Raw genomic sequence first — 25,825 nt, 5'->3', positions numbered from 1 at the left:
CTTTCTCTCTGTCTCTCTCTCTCTCACTGTCCACTCTGCTTGTCAAAAAAAATTTAAAAAAAAAAAAAAGTCTTATTCATTTTAGCGTTAGATTTGGGTGCGCCCTCTGCTACTAAGTTGCTTTCTGTCCTGGGGAAACACAGTCCCTCTCTGAGCCCCATCTGAAACAGGAAGCAACGGCACCTGTCCCACCTACCTCAAGGGGTGCTGCACCGTGGGCGGGTGGGCGGGGACGCAACGCAGGGCACTTAAAAGTTATGAAGCCATGTGTTCACGTCGGTGACAGTGACCTGCAGTCCTGACCAGGCCTCCAAAGGCACGAGCCACCAGCAGGGGCCTGGGGGAGTGCACTCCCGGGCAGCAAGGCCAGCACGTCCTCCCCGAGTGCCATGCTGAACAAGCATCTGGGAGTGTGTGAGCTGCGTCCCACAGGGCTCTAAAGGGAGGGGCAGTGAGGGAGCACTGTGCAGCAAGTGCCCCGCCCTCCGGAGCCACAAAACGAGCAGGCTGAGAAACAACGTGAAGAGGGCATTAACCAGGCCTCAGGCTCTGTGAGCCTCTTGAAGTTGTGGGTCCCGTGTGCGATGTGCGTGTCGGGGAAGAGAGGGCACACGGGGCCCTCCGGAGCCCGGCACACCCTGTCCTGGCCACAGGCTCTCCGGAGCGCTGCTGCTCTGCTCTGCCCTACCCTGCCCTTGCCTGCGATGCCCCTCTCCCTGAGGGGCCCTCTCTCTCACGCCTTCCCCTGGCAACGGACTCTGGGCCTTTGAAGGTCCACCTGCACCCCCACCACCCCAGTGAGGCCTCCTCCAATCCCTCCTGTCAGACGCACTCAACTTTCAGTTACCACAGAACGCACTCATCCAGTCAACAAATATTTGCCGTGCACCTGTTGTGTGCCTGGCACCACACCAGCACCGGGGACACAGAAGGGACTCAGCTGGGCCCTGCCCCTCAACAGGAAAGAGGATGTGTACAGAGACACCTGTGACCTCAGACACCTAGCCAAACTGAGGGAGCAAGGGGGAGTGAGGACAGGCTCACGGGGCAGGGAGCCACGAGTACGGGAAGATATTCTTGGTGGAGGGAAAGGCAAAGGCAAAGAAATTATGTACAGGGGTGAAGCGGTTCAGGGAACTGAGGGTCTCACGGGGCCCGCTGTAGTATTTCTCACTGGGCACAGGCAGACAGCCCCTCTGCTGGCCGCCGACTGAGTCCCTTGACGGCAGAGCCAGGCCATCTCAGCTCTGCTCAGTGCCCGTGGGCTGTGGGCTAATAAAGGGACCGACCAGTGGACTTGAGGTGCGTGGCTAGGACACCAGCCAGCAGCTCTATGGGACAGGCGCCGGCCAGAGGCCCCCAGGTCCTCCCGCCTAGGGAGGCGAAGGTCAGCACTCTGCTCACCCCGTGCAGATCCCCAGGAAGCACAGCCCTGTTTTCTGCTGAGATACCAGCGAGAGGCTGGCCGGGCGCATCAGGGAGCACCTGTCACGGTAAATGTCGGCAGCAAATGATTAATTTGTTCCAGGAACCGAAGCATGGGTGCTGCCGTAACAGCAATGTGACAACCGACTCCCAGAAGCGCACAGCACAAGAGGCAGGGTTTGGACCATACGTCAGGCTGGGCGCCCAGCTGGCCAACCTAAAAAGTGGCCCTGGGGTACAATGAGGAAGAGGACAGGCTCTGGAGCCCGCAGCGGGGCTTGAACAGCTCTGCTGCTGACCCGTTGTGTGGCCTTGGGCAAGGGACTGGAATTCTGCAAGGCTGTGTCATCCGACCTCCTGGGACTGCCGTGAGCACAGAAGCTGCTGCTGAGCTGGTGTGCAGATGCACAGGATGCACTAGGAACTGCAGGTTCTGTGGGTGCTGCCCCGTCCCAGCCAGGGTTCCCCTTCCACGGCCTAGGCAGGAAGCCTGAGACCGCAGTAGATCCTGACAACGTGCCTGACATGGCTAGCACACAAGAACCATGGCGGCCGGCGCCGTGGCTTAACAGGCTAATCCTCCACCTTGCAGTGCTGGCACACCGGGTTCTAGTCCTGGTTGGGGTGCCGGATTCTATCCCGGTTGCCCCTCTTCCAAGCCAGCTCTCTGCTATGGCCCAGGAAGACAGTGGAGGATGGCCCAAGTCCTTAGGCCCTGCACCCGCATGGGAGACCAGGAGAAGCACCTGGCTCCTGGCTTCAGATCAGCGAGATGCGCCGTCCGCAGCAGCCATTGGAGGGTGAACCAACGGCAAAAAGGAAGACCTTTCTCTCTGTCTCTCTCTCACTATCCACTCTGCCTGTCAAAAAAAAAAAAAAAAAAAAAAAAAAGAACCACGGCAATACCTCCACCAGGCACCCAGGCACCACGGCCAACACAGCACCCTGACATGGACTCAAACACTCTAAATACTTAAGGGACGGCCCTAAGGCTCGCCAGGGAAGCGCAGGAGGAGGAGGAACAGGAGCACAAGGAGAAGGGGCATTGCAAAGGGAGCGCCTGACCCCTGAGGAGGACGTCTGGCAGACTAAGCCTCCTCCCCGCTAATGGCAAGGGCTGGGCTGTGCCACACAGCCAGAACAAGCACCCCAGGGCTCTGGCGCAGTGCCCAGCACCTACTTGGCAACCTTGTCCCTGCCCCGTGGTGGCCCTCACTCCAAATAAAATGAAAATAATTTTAAAAATTCTTTCAGTGAGGCAGGCGACGAAAGGGGACGTTTTCTAGGCCAAGATGAGTGCTCAGGCAAAGGCACGAGGCAGCCAGAGCTGGGACCAGAGAGGCCGTGGCTTGGTCACACGCACGGCGCCCTTTCCAGCTAGGTTAAGCACCTGATGTCAAGGAAACAGGAAGCCCTAGAAGCATTAAGCAGGGGAATGACGTCACTCGCCCTCAGGAAAGATCCCTGTGACGGCAGCATGATGGGGGAGAGGCAGGCAGGCTGCAAGGCCAGGCGGCAGGAACCCGTGCACACAATGACTGTGGCCTGGGAAGACGGCTGGCGGCGAGACGGGAAGCAACAGAACTCCGGTGCGGAATGGCATGTGGCTGGCTGGACACAGGCCACCCTTCCCAGCCGCCCTTCCAGTGAGCTGTGACCGGGAGACTACGTTCTGGCCAGTGAGAGGCACGTGGAAGGCATGTGTGCAACTTCTGAGAACTGTCTCTAAAGAGAGGGAGAATGTCTTGCTGCCCGCCTGCTGGCTGGAAATGTGGATAAAAACGCTGGGTCTGGCACAGCCACCTCAGACCTGCTGGTCTAGAGAATGGAGGCCACGTACAACAAGACAGAAGGAGCTTGGGTCCCCGAGGCCTGTTAGGAGCAGAGCTGCCACCCCAGCCCTCAAATGCCATGGCTGCCGCTAGGGGAAAACAGAACATTTATCCCTGAAGCTGGGTCCCAGTGTCGTCCCTGGAGGAGAGCAGCAGACTCCAGAGGCCGGGGAGAACACATCGCCTGGCCCTGGGGTGCGGTGGGGTGGCGGGAGGGACAGAGGAGCCACCGGACAGACACACTGTTTGCGGGGTGGACACGTGAGGGCGGGAGCCGGGTAGAGAGATGAAGAGGAGCTCAAGCCAGCTCAGGGACACCAGCGATTCCTGAGGGATCCCGAGCTTGGTCTGAGACCCAGTGCTCCGCCTTCTTTCTCAACACACGGAATCCCCCCAGTGGCACAGGGGAGCAATGGATTGGGAACCGGAAGACACAAGCTCCACCTCTCCACTGCTTCCTGGGCAACCTACAACCCATCACTTACCATCCCAGGCCTCTGTTTTCCCATTCAGATGGGAGATGGCACACATCCATCAGAGGGCCCGAGGACGGGTGCTAACGTAACATCTTGTGAACTAAAAGATACTGCCCAATTCAAAGGAGAACAGTCACGTGTGGCCAACAAACTGCTGGCCTGTGATCTGAGGCCCCGGGACAGAGGTCTGCCCACAAGGGGCCCAGGCCTATGGGGACAAGTCTGGAACCCTGGCAAGAAACATTCCAGCTCACAAGACTGGGCAGCTACTTGCACTGGCAGGAGGTAGAATCTGCACAGGGAAGGACATATCAATAGTATCGCAGAATGGCCCCCTGGACCCACTGTCCTGGGCCACTATGTCTCCCCACTGCCCTCAGCTGCAGGCACAAGACTACCCTGGCCAGGGCCAGCGCAGGCCGAGGCAAGGGGAGGGCAGTGGGCTGAGGCCATCTGCACTCAGGTTTGGTCGGACCCCGCTGTGATGTGACTGGCACCTGGACTGGCCTCTGGTGCCCAAGGTGGGCACCTCCGTCTCAACTTCCTTGTGGAGCCAGGCTCTGAATTCTCACCTGCTGTTCCTCTCCCGTGGCTGGCCTCTGACCTTCTGTTTGTACTTGCTCAGACACCTGCTGCCACACCTCCCCAGCCAGAATGACACCCAGCCGTCCCCTCCCTCTCCTGCAGGCTCACTCGACACGGCTCTGCGTGTCTGGGCTGATCTCAGCCACTCTGCTCTGCTGGACAGATGCCCCCCCCCCCAATTCTTTCAGACGCACTTGGCCAATCCCCCAGGAAGTGTCCCCACTGTTCCCTGGGCTCTGCCTCCTCCCAGGGTGTTCCAATGCCTGCTTGCATGGGGCCTCCCCGACAAGCTCCTTAAAGACACAGACCACATCTGCCATTTCGGAGAGCCACAGGCCTGCAGAGTGGAGGCGCTCGGGCACGACAGGACAGCCGGACGATGAACGGACGGGAAAGTGGACAGGACAGCCGGACGATGAACGGACGGGAAAGTGGACAGGACAGCCGGACGATGAACGGACGGGAAAGTGGACAGGACAGCCAGACGATGAACGGATGGGAAAGTGGAGATGAGCACAAGCCCTGCATGACGTGAAACCCACCAGATCCTGCCTGCAGCCCCTGGGCTACTCCGCCCTCCACCCCTGCATGTGGCCCTGGGCTACTCCTCCGCCCTCCACCCCTGCCTTCGGCCCTTGGGCTACGCCTCCACCCTCCACCCCAGGAGCTTATTGCAGGCCCACTTCCCTTGGCTCTGTCCTGGCTCCTTGCCTTTCCCTTCTAGCTCACAGGAGCCCCGGCAAACCCCAAGAAGCAACAGCTCAGTCCAGCCCTGAACAAACCCTGGATAGTCGTGCTTTGAAAGCCAGGGCTGAAGGCTACCCTTGTGGGCCTCACCTGATGGAGCCCTTGTCAGCCCCGCCTCCAGGCAGCAAACAACCCAGGCTTCCACTCCCATGCCCCTGTTGCTGGCACCCTGATGGGCCAGCAGGTATGAGGACTAGGAAGCCAAGCCCCTCCCTCCACTCTGCAGATCAGTCTCCCCTCCCTCCTGGCCCTCCCCAGACTCCTCAGGTGGAGACCTCAAAAGCTGCCTCTTCTTCTCCAAGGCACCTCTGGCCCGAGGCCTAGGGGGAGTGAAGGGAGAGCAGTGCGGTGGCAGCTGCCCGTCACCCACCGGAATGCACTCTGTGAGTTCCTGGGGTTGACCAGGACGCAGTCCCAGGTGCGGTTGGGAGAGTTCCGGAACAGAATCAGCTGCCCTTCTTCCCGGACACGCTCGCTCGCGGCGTAGTCGGCCACAGCCACCTCCTTCACCCGGAACGGGTTAGAGAACAAGTTGGAGACGCTGCTGAGGGTGTTGACCAGACGGCCGAAGAACTGCATCGTCTGCGGGGCGGGAGGGGCGGCCCCACTGCCTTCCCCTCGGTCTGAAAGAAAACGGGGTCTCTGGTCAGCTGGGCTCCGTCGCCCATGCCCACCTCACCAACCGCAGCGGTTTCCCGCACAGGCACCCAAGTCAGTGCCCACCAGTGCCGGCGCCCGACTCTGGGCCTGCAGGGACCTGGGAAGGAGAGAGAGAGAGAGTGCTGAGTAGGGGGCATGGCCCTCAGCCAGGCAGGACAGAGGAGGCGGCCACTGTCACAGGTGGCCTGCCCCAGGGTCCCCAGCCCTGTGTCAGGGAGATGTACTGATGGAAGCAGACAGCAGGGGTGAGGGTCGTTAGGGACAGTAACGCCCTGGGGAAATGGGCGCTCTCACCGCGGAAGTTACAGAGAGAACTTTTGGGCACTCTGAGAGCCCCGTGTGAGTCATTTCAAGTCCACGAGCAAGTCAGTGGCCCCTCTCCAGGTGTGAGACAGCAAAAAGGGAACAGGATCATGAGATACTCTGGGTGGGGGTGGGGAGTAAGGGTCAGTAAGCATTTGTCTAAACCCTATGCTTCCTGCTACCGCTAGTTTCCCAGAGCTCAGGGAGAGACAGGGAGAGAGACCCCAAACCTGCTCCCCAGCAAGGAAGGTCAATGGCAGGACTTGGCAACACGAGCACGTGCTGGCAGTAATGCTACGTTTCAGGCACAGAGCTTCCTTCTGTTATGAAAATGTACTCTGGAGGGGCCGGCACCGTGGCTCACTTGGTTAATCCTCCGCCTGCAGCGCCAGCATCCCATATGGGCACCGGGTTCTAGTCCCAGTTGCTCCTCTTCAAGTCCAGCTCTCTGCTGTGGCCCGGAAGGGCAGTGGAGGATGGCCCAAGTGCTTGGGCGCCTGCACCCGCGTGGGAGACCAGGAGAAGCACCTGGCTCCTGGCTTCAAATCGGCATAGCTCCAGCCATAGCAGCCATTTGGGGAGGTGAACCAAGGGGAGGAAGACCTTTCTCTCTGTCTCTCTCCCTCACTGTCTAACTCTATCTGTCAAATAAAAAAAAAAAAAAAAAAAAAAGAAAGAAAAGAAAATGGACTCTAGTGTGGATGACAAAATTAGATATCTTATTTCCTAGGCTCCCAGGAAACACAATGCCTTCCACAGGCACAGCCACCAAAGCCAGGTGACAGTCACAGGCCACCCTATGAAGCCATGACAGGAAATCATCTGCTAAACAGGCACAACAAGGGGGTGGGCACTGTGGCTAAGCTACTGCCTACAGCGCTGGCATCCCAAGCGGGCACCAGCTTGAGCTCCAGCTGCTCCACTTCTGATTCAGCTCCCTCCTAATGTGACTGGGGAAGCAGCAGAAGATGGCCTAGGACCTACGACACCCATGTGGGAGACCTGGAAGAAGCTCCTGGCTCCTGGCTTTGGTCTGGCCCAGCCCTGGCCATTGTGACGGACTAGGGAGTGAACCAGCGGATGGATGATCTCTCTCTAAATCTGCTTTTCAAATAAATAAATAAATCTTTAAAAAGAAAGAAAGAAGCAAACCAAAACCAGGGGTTTATAGAGTCCTCTGAAAGGGAATAAGGGGGCCAGTGCTGTGGCGTAGCGGGTAAAGCCAGCACCTGCAGTGCCAGCATCCCACATGGGCACTGGTTCGAGACCTGGCTGCTCCACTTTCGATCCAGCTCTCTGCTGTGGCCTGGGAAAGCAGCGTTGCAGGGCCCAAGTCCTTGGGCCCCTGCACCTGTGTGGAAGACCCAGAGGAAGCTCCTGGCTCCTGGCTTTGGATCAGCGCAGCTCCGGCCATTGTGGCCAATTGGGGGAGTAAGAATCAGTTATAATATAGGGGGCCAGTGTTGTGGCATAGCAGGTAAAGCCACTGCCTGCAGTGCTGGCATCCCATATGGTTGTCAGTTCGAGTCCTGGCTGCTCCAATTCCGATCCAGCTCTCTGCTGTGGCCTGGGAAAGCAGCAGTAGATGGCCCAAGTGCTTGGGCCTCTGCACCTGTATGGGAGACCTAGAAGCAGTTCCTGGTTCCTGGCTTCAGATTGGCCCAGTTCTGGTCGTTGCAGCCATTTGGGGGGGTATACCAATGGACAGAAGACACCTCTCTCTCTCTGCCTCTCTGTAACTTTGCCTTTCAAATAAAAAAAAAAAAAAAAGTTATATATGGAGATCAGCACTTCCTGATCCTGAGCACTGCTGTCCCGCAGATCTTGAGCTCATCACGTTATAGGACTGTCTTCTGACTCTCGAAAAGCCATGTGAGGCAGGTGCACCAAGATCATATGCAGTGTGGCTCTGGAGCTGGACTGTGCTCAGACCCGAGCCCCACCCCTTGCCAGCTGTGTGGCCTCGGCCTGTGTCTGTTTCCTCCGCTGTAACCGGGCAACTGCTGACAGTGGCAAGCAGTGGCTCCCAGCAGGTGGTGCCTGCTCCCTGTCTGGGGTCACTCCCTCACAGATCGGGACACGGGGCTCACAGAACCACGGCCATGTGTCCTGAAGCTGTGCACGGTCCTTTCCTGAGCATTCCTAAGACGCGACGTGAGCAGGCTGAGCCTGTTTCCACCTTTAAGTGGGGACAGCACTCCCCTCTCACGTGCGGGGAGGACGCTCAGGCCTGTGTCCCAGGTTCCTGCCTTCTCCCCACCAACATACGGGGGATGGGGAGGGGCCCCAGAAAAAGAGCCCCCTTCCCCCAGAGACGGAGGGCAGGGCTCGCACCTCAACATGCACTGTGGCAGTCTCTGTCACAGTGCAGAAGCCGACGCGTCTCATCTCCCATGGGGCAGGTCATCGCACGTGTGGTCACCCAACAGCTGCCGGGTCACCTGACGTATGCCGCCCTTCTCACTACTGTACCCCCATGGCTGGAACTGCTCCCTGTGCCAGCTGGCACGCTCCATGACAAGGACCACCCCGAACACGCTCGCGCCCTGAACACCGCCCTGAGGGCCTTGACGAGCTCACGCGTTAGTCCACACGACTGCCCTGGGAAACGGCCCTCGTTCCACACATGAGAAAGCCACAGCACAGAGACATTAGGTGCCACACCCAAGGTCGCACAGCGGTGCAGGCTGAGGAGCACGGCTCGCAGCCCCTGAGTGGACTTGAGAGCCTGAGCCTGTTCCGCTCTGCACCCTAACCCCCATCTAGAAGCTTGGCTCACGGGAAGCTTCATCCTTCAGCATGGACAGAGGAAATGTTACACACAGAGGGCTACACACAAGGGACAGGCCGTGTGTGAAATGGTTATGGCTTCCAAAGAGAGCAGGAGTACACACTGAGCCCTGGCGTCTGCAGGCAGGAAGATGGGGGCCCCAGGCTCGGGCCTGGCTTGGAACGGTGGCACGGAGGTTTCCCACAGGTATCTGGGGTGAGGCGTGGAGGGGGGGAATCGAGAGAACCCAGGACCCACGAGCCTGCTCAGGCTAAGGGAGGAGGAAGGTCAGGGGCTGGCACTGTGTAGGCTGAGCCTCCAACTGCAATACCAGCATCCTTTTGGGTACAGGTTCGAGTCCCCACTGCTCCACTTCCAATCCAGCTCTCTGCTATGGCCTGGGAAAGCAGTAGAAAATGGTCCAAGTGCTTGGGCCCCTGCACCCACGTGGGAGACCCAGAGGAAGCTCCTGGCTCCTGGCTTTCTGAAGAGCCCAGCTCCAGCCACTGCAGCCATATGGGGAGTGAACCAGCGAATGGAAGACGTCTCTGTCTCTCCTTCTGTCTGTAACTCTGCCTCTCAAATTACTAAAGCTAAATCTTAAAAAAAAAAAAAAAAAAAAAAAAAGGTGGTGGTGGGAAGGGAGGTCACCATGGGGGTCCCACTGTGTCAGGGCCTGGCCCAGAGCAGGGCCCCTCCGAGTGCCCCAGCCTCCGCCCCCAGCACGTGGGGCTGGCAGAGGTGCCTCCCACACACTTACAGCAGCGTGGCCGTGGGAAGGACAGCCTGGCTGTAGGCCAAACTTCCAGGGCTGGCGTGAGGACGAAACGACACCACAGAGGGAGGGTGGCCAGGGTGTTGGCCCATGTGGGCGCACCAACAGTGGCTACTGGGTGGAAGGACGGACACGTGCACGCTGGGCCACATCCTGGAACAACCACAGCGCTGCCAACCGGGAGGGGGCGAGTGGGGCGACAGCTCAGGCTCCTGCTTCCCTCTCCTCACCGTCCTCTTCCTCCCAGCCCCCAGCCCCCCCCCCCCCCCCCCCCGAGCCCAGAGCCCGGGGTTTCCCGCACAGCTGCAGGGGGGCGGCCACGGCACTGAGGAAGCAGGCACCCCGCAGGGCCTCTGGGGCCCCTTCCAATCCCTCCGTGTCTCCTCTAGCTCCCCCAGCCGCCTTCACTCGGACCTGCCCACGTATAAACACCTGCTCTTAGAGCTCTCCCGTCCTGCTCCTCACCCGGCCTTGCGAGGGGCCCACCTGTGACACCAGGTCGTCTGAACAGACCAGCACTCCCGGGCACGCTGGCCAGGTAGCAGAAAGACTCAAACGCAAGCAAGGCTTTCTATGGCGAAGGTGACTAGGACAACCTCACAGTTTCCAGGCACCAGGTGAGGCCAGGTATTTCTGATCTTTCTCCCTAACCCTGCTCCCCTGTGCCCTGCCAAAGGCCAGGTTTGCTTCCTTCAAGGGGATGTGCAGAGCGTCTGCTGGGTAGGGGGTTCTGGAGGGGCGATCAGGCAGGGAGAATGGAGACCGCTGCCCCCACTGCAGAGATAAAGAAACCGAGGCCAGAGAGGACAGCGCTCGTGGGTGTTCAAAGAGCAAACCCAAGTGGGACGTGCTGGGGCAGACGTCCGGCATGAAGACTCTGAGGACTTCACTCGGGACGCCCACATCCCACCCCGGAGGGTCTGGGGTTGAGTCCTGGCTCTGCTCCCAATTCCCACTTCCTGCTGAGGAGCACCCTGGGGAGCAGCGAGGGCTCAAGTGGGTCCCGCCACCCACGTGGCTCTGACTTCTGCCTGGCCGGCCCTAGTTGTTGTAGGCATCTGGGGAGTGAACAGGGGATGGAAGCTCTCCTCTCCCTCTCATAAATGGAACGTAACTTGTTAAAACTAGACGAAGTGGGGCCTGCTGTCCACCAAAATAAAAACCAGCCCCCTGACTGAAATCACGGACTGCAACAGGCAGGCCAGGGCTCTGCGGAGCTCCCTGGAAGAGGCCGCCTGGGTTCAGAAAAGGAGCCGTCACGGCAGGGAGCCAAGCCCAGCGGCTGTGCCTGTCCCCTTGGGGAAGCACTGCTGGGGGAGAAGACGCCTGAGCTGAGCTCTGGAGAACAGGGTCTGCCAAGGGGGGGAGAGGGAGGCCTTCCCAGGGATGGGAACGCCGTGGCGGAGGCAGGACTGCGAACACTCGCAGCTGGGACAGCAGCGGAGAGGGGACGGTGCTGATCCAGGAGGGGCCGCGGATACCGCTGTGGTCAGGACGAGCGCCCGAGCCCTGTGCCCTGCAGCTGCTGCATCGGCCAGGCCCACGGCCGCCAAGCATCAGCGTCTCTGCCTCCATCTTACAGACAGCCATGCAGCGAGGGACGGGACGGCGAGGGAGCGCTCTGTCCCAAAGATCTGGCTCCTCCTGGGCGGGTCTCCAGTGAGAGGGGCTGTCTCTGCCCTGTGCCAAGGCCACCGGCCAGGCCGTCCCCTCTCCCCTGCTTTGGACGGTTCGGCACGAAAGCCGTGCTTCTGTGCCCATGTGACCCGGAGAGCCTCTGCTGGTCTTCCAAGGCCCGTCAGAAACTAGACCCGTCCTCCAGGGATCCTCCCTGCACCAGAAGGGTGGGTCCTCGCCCTGCCTATCCTTACAGCCCCACCTGTGTGACTGCCACAGGTCCCAGGTCGGCACCTCCCTGCTGACCCTGGCCAGGAGAGCATCCCCACTCACCCCTGCAGCCACAGTGCACCACCGATGCCTCCTAGCCGGGCCAGGCCGGAGCCCCACCAGCCCTCGCTGCACCTGGGCCCCAACCATACTCCCTGCCTTCTTAACCCATTCCTCCGGGTGTGCTCGCCATAAAGCGGGTTTGGACAAATGAACAAACCCTTTCTTATCTGTCAAGACAGTTCAGGGGCCCCCCTCCCAAATTTACCCCGGCCCCCAGCCTTGGTGTGTGGACTCATCTCCACAGTGCCCCGTACCACCACGCACACCCCATGGGATAACGAGGCTGCATCCAGGGCTCAGGGCTCCCACCCCACCCCCTTCCATTTGTTTCTGCCAGCACCTGGCATCTCTTCCCCACCCAAACATCAATAAATCTTTGGTAATTAAATGAAGGAAAATGAAAGAACCAACTGCAAGGACACGGGCCTGCCACCTCTGAGGCGGCCCCCACCTCCACACAGACCCATTCATTCTGACTGGTGGTAATGGAGACCAGGGAGCCCCACGGTGGGCTGCCAGGCACCCCGCCTCCACTGCAGCCAATGGCTGCCGCGAGCTCACTCCTGGGCCCGCATGCTTTCTCCAGCATCTGCTGGGCTCTCCGAGTGTGGTCCCTGGTCCTGGGACCAACCCTCCCCCCAGACTCCAGTCTGGAAAGTTCCACCTAATGTGCTGTCACGGCACTTACGGCCGAGCTCACTTCCACTCCAACTCCCTGTGCTGCCTTCTCGACTGGGCCGAGGCCAGGGGAGCAGGACAGCTGCTGGGGGCGGGGTGGGTGTGTGTGTATGGCCGAGCCCCACAGGCCACGGGCCAGGAAGTAGACCTCACAGGACCGGCCACGTGGGGGGCTCTCGGAGCACCTGCAGAACCGCCTGAGGTGGAAATCGGGCCTCACGAGCCATGGGCGCTTACAACAGGACGTCTGTGACTGGAACAATCGCTGGGCACTCCCGACGGCAGGACAGCGACACTGCCCTGAGCGTGGGATGTGCCTGCCACACCATCCTGCGTGACAGAGCAGGCTGCGAAGGCAGGGTCTGATCAGAGCACCCAGCCTGCTGTCACCCCCACCTTCCTGCCTGCGGTGGCCCTGTCCACACCACCAGCACGTGACCATGTCACTCATGCTGGCCAACACCCTCTCCCAGCCACCTCCCTTATGGCCAGCGATGGGTTCTAGGTCAGAAGCCTCTGAGCTCATAAAGAAATGGGAAAGGGGTGATCATTATCCTTGTTTGGCACACGGGGAAACTGAGGCCCAGACAAAGGAAATGCCGGGGGCAGGAGCTGGACTCACACATTCCTCATGTAACTCCTAAACAGCGCGACACAAAGGGCCTGCACACGGTGTGTGGTTAACTAGTGGCAAGGAAGGACCACGGAGGGTGGAAGTCAAGTCAGACATCGCGCATCGGAGCCTCTGGGCCACAAGGCCGCCTCCCTGCAGACTGGCCTTCCAAAGTTCCTCCGACCCAGCTCCTGCCACACTCTGCCTGGAGCGGATGGGGAATGGGACGGTTTGCGCCCATCACCTGACACCTCTACACCCCGACAGGCTGTCCCCAACACCCACTGAGGGCCAGCTGCCTTCACAAGTGTTTATGGCAGGTTTCATTTAACCCTCAAAACAGCCACAAGCAAAGGTATCATTCTCTCCCCATCACACACTAGAAGCTCCGTGTTACACACAAGGGGGTCACCTAACTCGCCAGGGAACCAGAACACCGGCTCTCAGCTCCCCGACGGAGCTCAGGGCAAAGTCTGAACGCCAAGTGGCTGGGCCAGACCTGCGGTCTCTGTACACCAGAGTCAAGGCCCGCTCCTGGAAACGCACTGCTGTCCCTGGTGTCCCCGCCACCAGCTCTGAGAGGCCAGACCATGGCTGGAGGCGAACTGCAGCTGCAGCTCCAGGGACACGAACCGTGGGTGACCTCCAAAGACCTCTGGGCATGGTGGCCCATTTCTGATCCGGTCCATGATGTTAACCAAGGACCTGAAGCAGCAGGCATTGTCCTAGGCCAAGGATACAACAGTGAACGAAACAGACAAAATCCCTGCGCCCGGGAACCTGCATTTCAGAGCTACAAATAACAAAGATAAACGGAGTGGGCACTGTGGCACAGCAGTTCAGTCACTGCTTGGGATACCATATCCGAGCAGCAGGTTCAAGTCCCGGCTCCTCCACTTCTGAGCCAGCTTCCCACTAACGCACACCCTGGGAGGCGGCGGATGACGGCCCAAGAACTCGGGTCTCTGCTGCCACCCTCCGCGGGAGATCTGGGTGGAGCTCCAGGCTCTCAATTCTGTCCTGGCCCAGCTCTGGCTGTTGTGCAGGTCTGGAGAATGAACCAGTGGACTGATCGGTCTTTCTCTCTGTTGTCCTATCTTCAAATAAATAAAAAGAGGCTTTTTTTTTAAGTGCATGGTGGATGGAATTTAAAGTGATGAGTTAAAAAAGAGAAACAGGCGAAATATGTATATGGACTTTGGATCTTTTAGTGGGTACTTAGTCTTTTTTTAAAAGATTTTATATATTTATTTGAGAGGTAGAGTTACAGTGAGAGGGAGAGACAGAGAGAGAGGTCTTCCATCCACTGGTTCACTCCCCAATTGGCCACAACGGCCAGAGCTGCACCAATCCAAAGCCAGGAGCCAGGAGCTTCTTCCCGGTCTCCCACGTGGGTGCAGGGGTCCAGGCATTGCCGTAGCACCCCGCTGGCTACAACGCTTAGCCCTGTGCATTTTCTCACTTAAACTCTGAACCCTGAGAGTAGGGCCTACCACCCCCGTCCCTGGTGAGGGACAGAAAACAGCCCCAAACTCCGGAACAGTCTAAGGTGGCCAGTAACAAAAACACCAGGCTCGGCCCCATCAGCGCTGCCAAGCCAAACGCGCCAGACATCCTGCTGGGCGGGGAACAGGCCAGGTGAGGACAGGCCATTTGTTCGGGGTCATGTGGGCAGCCCATTAAAAACAACAATAAAAGGGCGGGCCCCACAGCCTCCCTGTCCCACACTCAGGGGCCTCCCCCCACCCCGCCCGGTCACGGGGGTCACACGCACCAGCTTCCCGGCCATCCGAGGGGCAGGAGGTGGACACGGGTGGACACGGCTTGGGGCAACGGGGGCGGGTCCGGTGAGACCCCCAGACCCTGGAGAGGGGACAGGCAGGGCGCGGCGGGAGGGCCGCAGGGGAGACTGGGGGACCAGGGAGTAGAGCTGAGGGGGACCTGGGTACAGCAGAGAAGCTGGAGGCGACCGTGGGCCCAGCCGGGGGCACGGAGCGGGGGAGGGGGCGGTTCAGGAAGTTGGGGAGCCACCGGCGGGGACGGGGGTGCCTGGGGGAACACAGTTCGCCTCGAAACGCCGGCGGTCACGGGACGGGAGTTGGGGTCGCCGGGGGAGCCAAGAACGGAAGCTGGAGCGACTCTGGGGGCCACACAGGGGTCAACGGAGGCCTCGCCTCAGACACGCGGGCGGCTCCGCCGAGGGTCCCGCCGAGGCGTCCCAGACGGAGGCGCTGAGGAGGTTTGGGATGGGCCCCCCAGGCCCCGCCCCCGCAGCGCCGTCACTCACCTCGGCTTACTCAGCACTTCTACTTCCTCCTACTTCCGCAAACAAACGCGCCCCGGGCCACGTGACGGCCCGGCCGCTGCTTGTCGCCAATCAGCGAGGCCCGTGTCCCTGGCCTCCGCTGCGGCCCCGCCCCCCGCCGCGGGCCCTGCGCGCGCGGACGGCCGGGGGGCGGGGCTCCGCTGCTGCTATAACTGCCCAATAGAAGGGGCTCTCGGCGCCGATAGGGGCCGGGCTTTCGGCTGGAGCCAATCCTCAGCGGCGCTGAGCGGCCATGTTTGTAAGGGGCGGAAGGTCTACGTGACGGCTCGTTGGCGGACATGTTAATGAAGGGCAAGGAATTTCACCTGTGTTCGCCCCGCCCCTCCTATGATGGTCGTGGGCGTAGAGTCCGAACCTATGTTAATAACGGCTCGTAAAGATAAAAATAAAATCCAAGAAGGCATAGGGTATAACAGGGAGGAGTCTACTTTGATTTTGCCTGAGACCTCCAAGCTAGGGTTGCCGCATTTAGCCAATGAAAATACAGGTCGCGTAGGGGTCGTCAAATTCAGTTTGAATTTCAGCTAACCAACCAATAAATGTTTAGTGTTAAGATAAACTAGTAGGCTGGCGCTGTGACGTAGTGGAAACCCTCTGCCCGTGGTTCTGGGATCCCATATCTGCGCTGGTTCAAGTCCTGGCTGCTCCACTTCCAATCCAGCTCTCTGCTATGGCCTGGGAAAGCAGAAGATGGCCCAAGTCCTTGGGCCCCTGCCATTCACGTGGGAGACCCGAAAAAGGCTGCTGGCTTCTGGCTTCTGATGGCCCAGCTCCAGCCATTGTGGCCTTTTAGAGAGTGAACCAGCAGATGGAAATGTCTCTCTCTCTCTCTCTCTCTCTACCTTTGCCTCTCTGTAACTCTGCCTTTCACATAAATAAATAAATCTTAAAAAAAAAAAAAAAGGCAAAAGGAGGCTGGATCAACTGTTAGATACACTCAAAGATCAGCAGAAGAAATTAATAAAATAGAATCTCAGCCTCTGATGAAGTTAAGTATTCTTTTTCTTTTTTAAAAAATTTATTTATGTATATGAAAGAGTTACACAGAGAAGGAGAGGCAGAGAGAGAGAGAGAAAGGTCTTCCATCTGCTGGTTCACTCTCCAGTTGGCCACAATGACCAGAGCTGTGCCGATCCGAAGCCAGGAGCCAGGAGCTTCTTTCGGGTCTCCCACACGGGTGCAGGGGCCCAAGGACTTGGACCATCTTCTACTGCTTTCCCAGGCCACAGCAGAGAGCTGGGTTGGAAGTGGAGCAGTTGTTACCCATATGGGATGCCAGCACTGCAGGTGGTGGCTTTATCTGCTTTGCTTTAGGTATTTCTAGTGGAAACTGTTAAATGAGTGGATAAAGCAAGAGATGGGGGCATAGAGGTCCCCCCCTTATCCATTGTGATACATTCCAAGAACCCCCCCCTCCAGGGCATGCCTGAAACTGTAACTGGCACTGAGCACTCTCTATATGATGGTTTTCTCTAAACATGTGAATCTATGGTAAAGCTTAGTATATACATTAGCCACAGTAAGAGGTTAACAACTACTAATAAACTAGAACAAACATAACAATATACTATATACTATATAATAAAACCCATTTATGGAGCCGGCATTGTGATACAATGGGTTAAGCCACTGCCTGCAGTGCCAGCATGCCATATGGGTGCTGATTTGGGTCCTGGCTGCTCTGCTTCCGATTCGGCTCCCTGATAATGAGCCTGAGAAAGCAGCAGAAGATGGCCCTTGTGCTTGGACCCCTATACTCACGTGGGAGACCCAGAAGAAGCTCCTGGCTCCGGATCGGCCCAGCCCCAGTTGGTGTGGCCGTTGGAGGAGTGAACCAACAGATAGAAGGTCTCTCTCTCTCTCTCTCTCTCTCTCTCTGTAACTCTGCCTTTCAAATAAATAAATAAATCCTTAAAAAAAAAAAAAAAAAAGGAAGCTGGATCAGATGTGAGATGCGAGTGTGTCATGCCTGCCGCTTCTATTTCTCTGAACTGTGGTTGACTGCAGGTCCCCGGGATGGCAGAAGGCAAACACACAGGTGAGGGGCCCGGAGCTGATGAAGAGGGGGTTGCCAGGCAGCAGGATGAGGAAGGGGCCGGTAAGCATGTTGTTTGCCTGCTGGGCTGGGCCTGGGGGACGCTGGCGGTTCTGGAGGAAGGCCTGCTTCTAAGACGCTGTCTTAGCCCCGCACCTGCAGACCTCCTGGAGCAGGGTGTCTGTTCCCACAGTCAGACTAGACCAAGTCTCCTCCCTTGGAGCAAGTGGAAATTCCACGCGCACACGCTCCACAGCCAGCGTGCACCTGCTGCCTTTGGGGTGCTCGCCGCCACTCTACTATACATTGTCCCCACTCTGTAGGCGAAGACCCTGCCAATCCAGGAAGGGACGCGATCCCCAGCACTGCAAGTCAGTGAGAGGGAGAAGGGGACGCGGGACCTGCCTCCTCCATCCCCCAGGCTGCAGGAGTGCCCGCTGCTGGCGTTCCAGTCGGGGAAGACAGTAACCGAGACAGAGCAGTCGGACGCGTGGGGACTGCTGAAGTCCTGCAGGACGCGGCCGTGTCCTGGCTTCGGGGTCTGGCGTCCTGAAGACCAGAAATGTGCGAGCCGGGCTGTTCGTGGGCTGGGGGAGAAAAGTAGGCAGGAGGAGGGCTGGGGCGGGGTCATGTAGTTTTAAGTGGAGCCGCCGTAGGGACGTCCTCCCTGGGAAGGGCAATGCATGGAGAACCGGGAGTGCGTCCCGTGGTGCCCGGCTGGTTTCAGGACAAGCGAGGAGTGTCCGAGTGGGAGCGTGGTAGGCAGTGAAGTCAAACGGATATTGGGGGGGTCAGAGTGGGAGGACTTTAGAGACCAGGTTAAGACTTTCGCTTTCAGGGAACTCGGGAGCCATGAGAGGCTTCTGAGCAGTGGAGTGACCCAAGGGGACATTTTTTTTGACAGGCAGAGTGGACAGTGAGAGAGAGAGACAGAGAGAAAGGTCTTCCTTTTGCCGTTGGTTCACCCCCCAATAGCCACTGTGGCCGGCGCGCTGCGGCCGGCACACCGCACTGATCCAAAGCCAGGAGCCAGGCGCTTCCTCCTGGTCTCCCATGCGGGTGCAGGGCCCAAGCACTTGGGCCATCCTCCACTGCATCCCAAGGGGACATTTTACAGATCATGGCTATTGTTTGAGAACAGACTGTGGAGGCAAGGCAGGGGCCAGGAGCCCAGGGAGGAGGCTGCCACAGGAATCCAGGTGGCCATCCTCCTGTGTAACCATCGCAGCGACGGAATTATTACAATCTGGGTTTGCATTCTGATAAAATGGATAAGCTAGCCTAGGGGTTGAGAGCTCCTGTCCTGTAATACAGCACCTGGGGTCCGTAGCTCGCTCCAGCCGCTGACTCCTGTTTCTTGCTACCGCAGGCCCGGGAGGCAGTGGTGATGGCTCAGGTAATTGGGTTCCTGCCACTCCCGTGGGGGAATGGGACTGATCCCCAGCTCCTGGGTTTCACCTGGCTTAGCCTTGTGTCTGTTGCGGGCATCTCGGAGAGTGAACCAGAAGTTGAGAGCTCTCTGTCTCTCTGTGCCTTTTATTTATTTGAAAAGCAGAGAGGGAGAGCGAGAGCGATCTTCCACCTGGATTCGGTCCCCCAAATGACCACGATAGCCAGGATTGCGCCAGGCTGATATGGGGAGCCTGGAGCTCCACCCAGGTCTCCCACGTGGGTGGCAGGGACCCAAGCACTTGGCTCATCATCCGCTGCCTTCCAGGGTGTGCACCAGCAAGAAGCCGGAACAGAATCAGAGGAGCCAGGACTCAAACCAGGCCCTCCAGTATGGAAGTGGGCGTCCCAACCGGTAACTGAACCATTGAGCCAATGTCGCACCCAAGAAATAAATAAATGAAGTTGGTGGGCGTGGGAGTCACTGCTGGAGGCTTTGTGAGCTGACGCCACCAGTGGACAAACTGCCCTACTTGCCGCCTGTCTCTGGCAGGGAAATGGAACCGGAAGACAGGCACACACTTTGTTCACCTATGTCTGTGTTTTTCCGCACTGAGTGATTGAGCCAGAAACCATATGGCCCGCCAAGCCTGGAATATTTCTATCTGACCTTTACTGCCGGAGATTTTACCAGCGCCTGTTCTGGTGCTGGGTTTCCAAGGTTGAGTAGGAGTTTGCTGGCTGGATCGGGAAAGAGAGGACATTTCAGTGAGGAAGGACCCGTGTGGGGGATGGCACAGATCGGGGACCTGCAGGGGGTTGAGGGCTGCTGGAGCTGCTGTGGGGGCAGGTGGGCAGGCCCCTGCGGATGGTGTCCTGTGGGCGGGAGGAGCCCCGGAAGGCTTCTGAGCAGGGAAGCCACGCGGTAAGATCCTGCTGCCGCTGCGGGAGGGGTAAGTGGAGAGCGGTCGCTCCGCTCCGGAAGGGAGGAAGCGAGTGCAGGTGACCCAGAGCTGGGAGGCGACTCCCTGGCCAGGAAAGACAGGACCTCCCCGGTCTGCGGGCCCAGGCCCAGCTCCAGGGCTCATGGGGGCCAGCCCACGGCCTGAGCAGAGCTGGTGCTCAGGGCCAGGGCCAGGCCAGAGCAGGATGGAAGCACTGGGGAGGCTGAGCACAGGGAGTCTCGGGCGCCCATGCACGCTCATGCCCCAGGCCGCTCTCACGATGCGCGTCCCCGCGGAGCTCTTGGGTGCCATGGTGTGCCAGGCCCTCGTCCCTTGCCTTCTCCTCTGGGGCTTTTTCTCCTTATTTCCGTTCCATCAGCCATTAGTGACAGGGTCCTGCTACGTGCACGGCCTCACTCGCGATGGGGTGGGATACTACAGAGCCTCCATTCCTGTTCTCAGATTTTTGATGTGCTGCTGTGCCAAGGCACTGGGATATAAAGAAGGCGAGCTGTTTTCTCCAGCATCCCGTTGGCCGTGGTTCGACTGTGCGTGTCTCCCGGAAATTCCCATGCAGGAAGCCGAGCAGAGGAGCGATGGGGTGGGGGCGGGGCCGCGGGAGGTGAGGGGTCTGAGGGTCCCACCCTCCTGAGTGGGACCACTGCCCTGAGGCCTGTCCGCCTCACCAGCCATGCGACGATGCAGCCTTTGAGGCAGAGAGCAGCCCTGCCAGACTCCAACCTGCCGGCTCCCTGGGCTCCCCAGCCCCCAGCAAGTGCACGGTGCACATTGGTTACGAATCACTCACCCTGGGACTGGCGGCGTGGTGCAGGAGGCGATGCCGCCACCTGCGATGCCCGCATCCCACATGGGCGCAAGTTCAAGTCCTGGCTGCTTCACTTCCCATCCAGCTCCCTGCTAATGCACTTGGGAGAGCAGTGGGAGATGGCCCAAGTGCTTGGGCCCCTGCACCCACATGGGAGACCCAGATGGAGTTCCTGGCTTCTGGCTTTGGCCTGTCCCAACCCTGGCTGATGTGTCCACTGGGGGAGTGAACCAGAGGATGGAAGAAACTTCTGTCTCTGTCATTCTGCCTTACAAATAAATAGTTAACAAAGCAAAACAAAACAAAAAGCAGATTACGCACTCTAAGGCTTTTTGCTTGTTGTGAGCAGCCCGAGCGCACACGGCACGGGTAAAGCCAGCGTCAGGTGCGTCATATTCTGGGTGCTGTCTGGCGGAACAGGTGCAGGAAGGCGGCCGTCTCCCGGCCTCGGCACAGTGAAGCCTCTGTGTCCATCCAGTGTGGTGTTGGGGGGCAGCGAGGGGGTGTCTCTGCTTCCCTTTTGTTTTTTACTGCTGAATTCTACCAAACTTTTTTACTCTTTATTTAGGTAACCAATGCCATATATACAGATTTAAGAGCATAACAACAGTTCCCCACCCCACCCCACCCTGACTTCCTCCCGCATCTCTGCTTTCCATGGCCACTGGGACACCAGGGTGGGGGACACCCTCTGGACGTGGCAGACTTCCTGGCTCTAAAGCCACCACCCAGGAGTGAAAGATGACTCCTCCCCTTACATCTCATTGGCTGCCACAGGTCACATGGCCACCCTGACTTCCAGGGGAGTGGGAGGCCCTGTGTGGCCCAGGGAGAGGCCCCCCAACGGTTCTACTTCGCTCGCGATGACAGAAACTTCCAGGTTTAACCAGCCACAACCCACAGTCTCAGGATTTAACTGGGCCGTATTTCTGGGGGCTCCTGACCGAGGGAAGAGTGGCAGGTGTCTGTGGAATCAAGAGGCCCAGAATGAGCCAGAATGTTCTCGATGGTACGTGGCAGAATCCTGCAGCAAACAGAGACAGAGAAAGCGGCCATGCGAGTGGCAAACAGCCCGCCCGGCTCCCAGATCCAAGGGAGAGGCCAGGAGCCAGCCAGCAGTGGCCCAGGGGGTCCCGGACAGGCCCTTCATGGCCTCTGTCCCTCGGCGCATCCATGCCTTTTTCTTCTCCGGCTTCTTCCGCCCAGGAACGGGAGCCCAGCCCCTCCCCACCCAAGCCATCTGTCTCACCATCAGAGACAAACCCACCTCTGCCTGCAGGTCCTGGAAAGAACCAGAACAGGCCAGCTTGGGCTGGATGACCACGCTGGGCCGGTCAGCTCTGTCCAGCCCCGGGGAGCTGCAGCTGACCACGGCTGACCCAGCTCAGGACCACAGCTCTGCCAACTCCGGGTATCTCGGGGCATAGGCAGAGACACCAGGACAAGGGAGGGTGCTGGGCCTGGCGGGGTACACCAGGGTCCCCTACTCTGTGGCTCATCTCTCTTCCTGGCTTCCAAGACCCTAAAGATGCCCGTTTAGTCCCCCAAGGAGGTGACAAAGGACAAGGAAGACGCCAGTGGCCTCAAGGGCTGATGGGGGGCAGGTGGGCAGCATAGTGAGAGGCAGGTTGTTTGGAGGGGGAGAGGAGGGCTGTACATCAGGGCCCCACCCAAACCACCACGTCCTGTGCTATCCATAGGGCCCTGACATTGCCACCATCCACACGTTCCCCAGCAGGCCCCATGGGCTCGGCCCTGGGACAATGACAATGATAGAGGGGCAGGGCCCTGAGAACAGTGCTCCATCTCTCGCCACTGATGGCTCGAAACGAAAATGCAATCAGTGGCATAAACATGCCACCACTGTCGAGGACCCAAGGACCCTAGAGGAAATTAGCAACACCCTCTCCCTTCGTCTCCCCCGTGCCACAGCCCAGAGCGCTGAGGACAACGCATCCGTTCACGTTCACGTAACAAACACTTATTATGCTCCAACTGCATGCCAGGCCCTGGGCTAGGCTCCCGGGGCGGGGAGAGTTTCCTCCTGCAAGCAATGGAGAGCCCTGGAAGGGTTCGGAGCAGGGCAGGTTCCCCGGGCAGGTTTAGGTTGTAGGGTGCGCTCTCTGTCTTCTGAGCGCAGGTTGGAGCTGGGAGGCCAGGCAGAGGCTCCCGCCACGGTCCTGGGGAGAGAGAGCAGGGGACAAGGAGGGAAGTTCAGGAGGCGACATCCCGGAGACGTGGGACAGGTGTGCAGCAGGACAGAGGGACCGGGCCGAGGGGAGCAGAACGGCCTGGCTGTCTCCAGGGCGACTGGGAGAAGGTGGTGTCATCAGCCTGTTACCGCAGGGGCCAGGGCGGTGGCCCCCATGCCAAGGTGACAGGGTTGACCTGGGTAAACGAGGAAGGCAGGGGGAACCCACACCAGCAGCGCCTTGCTTAAGACACCCGGCCCCCGAGGGACAGCTGTGAGCCCCAGGGGGAGACGTGGGAGTCAGCCCTGTCTGACGGCACCTGGGGCCTCCGGGGGTGGGGTCAGGTTCCCCAGGGAGAAGAGAAGAAGGCAGAGCCAAGGTTAGGAGCCCCGCCAGTAGTTAAGAGGTCAAGAGGACCAGGACGGAGGCTGGAGAAACGCGTGGGGAACCAAGGGAGAAAGGGCTTTGCAAAAAGGAGGGGAAGCAGCAGTGAGGCCCCTGTCCCCGATGTGGGAGACCCAGATGGGGGTCCCGGCTCCTGGCTTCTGCCTGGCCCAGGCTGGGCTGCTACAGGCATTTGGGGAGTGAACCAGCAGATGGAAGCGTGCGCTCTCTCTCTCTCCCTCTTTCTCCTCTTTCTATTGCTCCTACCTTTCAAATAGGTAAAATTAAGTCGATGCAACTGTTGTTGAAAAAGGAAGAGAATGGGAGGAGCCATATGCGGTCAAAGAAGGAGGAAGGTTGGGGTGGAGCTGGCTCCGCTGGGACCTCGCCCTGCGTCCTGCAGGGGACACAGAGGGGCTGGGAAGGCGGCAGGAGCCAGAGGGCTGCGGGGCCCAGTGGGCGGGGCCGTGTTCGGAAGGAGCAGGGGTGGGGCTCGGGTGGGTGGGCCCGAGGGTCCAGGGAGCCAGAGCAGGGGGCGGGGCAGCCTCGGAGCTGGGGGCGGGGTGAGGCTGGGCCGTGGGCACGAGGGTCCAGGGAGCAGGACACGGGACAGGGACGGAGCCCTGGGCCTGAAGGAGCCCGGCCCCGGCTGGGGCTGCTGTGACCGCTGTGGGGTGACAGTGGATTCCGCCAGAGCTCAGGGCCAGGGCGCTGGATTGGAGCGGGCGAGAGGGCGGTGCCCCAGGTTTTGGTGTGCCGGGCTCAGGCAGAAGGGACTCAAACCAAAGATGGCAAATTTCCAAGTATGCTGAAGCTGTCAGGGAGGGTGGGGCGGAGCTTCGTTTCGCTTTAATCATTTATTTGAGAAAGAGGGAGGGTGGGAGGGAGGAAGAGAGAAAGAGAGAGAAAGAGAGGTCCTCCATCGTCTGGTTCTCTCTCCAATTGGCTGCAAGGGCCAGAGCTGAGCTGATCTGAAGCCGGGAACCAGGAGCCTCCTCCGGGTCTCCCACGTGGGTGCAGGGGCCCAAGGACTTGGGTCATATCCTACCGCTTTCCCAGGCCACAGCAGAGAGCTGGATCAGAAGTGGAGCAGCCAGGACTTGAACCGATGCCCATATGGGATGCTGGTATTGCAGGCTGGGACTATGCCATAGTGTCATCCCTGAGGGACGTGGGCACCTTAACCACTTAAACCAAGCACCTGTCCCGCGGAAAAAGTTTTTCCAGGGCAGCAGCGATGGAGAAGTGGGAGACCACTGGGAACGTGCGCAGTCCTAAGTTCCAGGTTCCTGGGATACCAGTCTGCAAGCAGTGAAACGCATCATCCAAAACAGACGAAGAGCGCAGACAAAAGCAGTGGGAGCCCGGCTGGGTCACAGGCCTGTGGCCCGGAGGTGAGCTCCTTCCTGCTCAGAGAAGCGCAGCTGCAAACGCGATGGCGCCAGCCACCCAGGAGTGAGCAGAGCTTAGGAAAGGAGAACCCAGCGGCTGGCGAGGCGGCAGGGAGGCGCGGCGGGCCCCACGTGGGTGGCTCCCCGCTCAGGCCTCGGCGTCCTCTCCTGTGAAGTGGAGACAGAGACCTTGCGGAATTCTGACAACGTTCGGGAGCCAAGGTAAGGGCAGTGTTGGGGCACAGGGGTTACGCTGGCCCTCGGGACAGCTGCGTCCCACACGGGAAGGGCCTGGGTTCGAGTCCCAGACCAGCTGCCTGCTGACGGACGCCTGGGAGGCAGCAGGCGGCGGCTCCCCTGACTCTCACAGGGGAGATCTGGATGCAGTTCCAGGCTTCTGGCTTCAGCCAGGCGCAGCCTTGGCTGCTGTGGGCATCTGGGGGATAAACCAGCGGATGGAAGATCTCTGTCTCTCTCCCCTCCCTCTCTCTCCCCCTTTCTCTCTGTCTCTCTCCTCCCCTCTCTCTCTCTCTCTCTCTCTCTCTCTCTCTGGTGCTCTGGCTTTCAAATAAAAACAAACAAATATCATTTTAGAAAGAAGCCCACATGCTGTCCTGGCCCAGTGCCGGTCAGGGTGTGCCTGTGCGCGCACCTGCAACCACACAGGGCCCTGTCCACTGCCCTGCTGGCCTTGGGATTTTCAGAGTAGGAAGGGAAAGAAGGGGAGCGGGAGGGGAAGGAGGGCACGGGATTACTTCTGGCAGCGGCAGTGGGAGTGGGAGAGAGCACACCCCAGCGAGTTCAAGTCCGCCTCTCCATCTGAATTGCAATACGGCCTTTACAACGCCCAGCTGCTGCGGTGGGGCGTGACCGGCCCGCAGGGGCACACACCCTGCCATCGGTGACCCTCAGCCTGCTGATCATCCGCGCCCGGCCCCCCTCTCGGCTGTGAGAAGGCAACCCGAGCTTCTGAGCTCTGGGCTGCGATTCATGCACAGGTCCTCGGTTTGGGATGGGAGGACGGGGCGGGGGGAAACAGATACTACGCAAACAGGTCTGGCCGCGCTGCCTGTCTGACACACGCCAGTGTCCCACACACCGTGGTAATGATATTGGACGAATTAGCATTAATTACCAGTGACCTCGGCAGAGCCCTGTGGCGGGTGGGAGTGCTCTGACGGCGCGCAGGTGCCTGGGGACACTGGAAGGGGGCCTCGGGCTGCCCAGGGGGCCCAGGACAGGAGCTCCTGGGGACCTGGAAATAGAATCGCACCCAAGCAGGTCCCATGGCTGGCCCCGCCCACCGCCAAGGCAGCTCCACTCCCGGATGTTCTACAGCAAGGGCTGGCGCCCGCCATGGGCCAGGGGCCCAAGGGGCTAGGGCCGGGCGCTGGTCTGCCTTTTGGCAGGTGAACAGGGCACCAGCCGGGCCACTAGGAGTTCTGCTGGATGGTGCTGGCAGAGGGCGGGTCCCTCTCCAGAAACTGGCAGCCGCGCCCCTCCCTGTTGGGGACAGGTGAGATC

The 25,825-nt window shown here is 59.5% G+C and overlaps 1 protein-coding gene across 3 annotated transcripts in view; it reads right to left on the bottom strand.

Moving 5' to 3' along the window:
• PLA2G6 (phospholipase A2 group VI) overlaps positions 1-15,169 on the bottom strand; it is a 54,262-nt gene extending 39,093 nt beyond the window's left edge. For 2 of the 3 annotated variants that reach the window (XM_062202852.1, XM_062202853.1), the window contains exons 1-2: positions 15,102-15,169; positions 5,436-5,688 (exon numbers count right to left, since the gene is read on the bottom strand). In XM_062202852.1, coding sequence (XP_062058836.1) covers positions 5,436-5,644 — 209 coding nt within the window. In that variant the 5' untranslated portion in view covers positions 5,645-5,688; positions 15,102-15,169. Of the gene's footprint in view, positions 1-5,435; positions 5,689-15,101 lie in introns of those variants that run through there. The other variant, XM_062202854.1, reaches the window with a different exon arrangement.
• Between the last annotated feature and the right edge of the window lie 10,656 nt (positions 15,170-25,825).

Source organism: Lepus europaeus, chromosome 10, assembly GCF_033115175.1.
Source record: "Lepus europaeus isolate LE1 chromosome 10, mLepTim1.pri, whole genome shotgun sequence".
Taxonomy (NCBI): Eukaryota; Metazoa; Chordata; class Mammalia; order Lagomorpha; family Leporidae; genus Lepus; species Lepus europaeus.
Note: the sequence above shows the minus strand (reverse complement) of the source record. Positions and strands in the feature narration are given on the sequence as shown.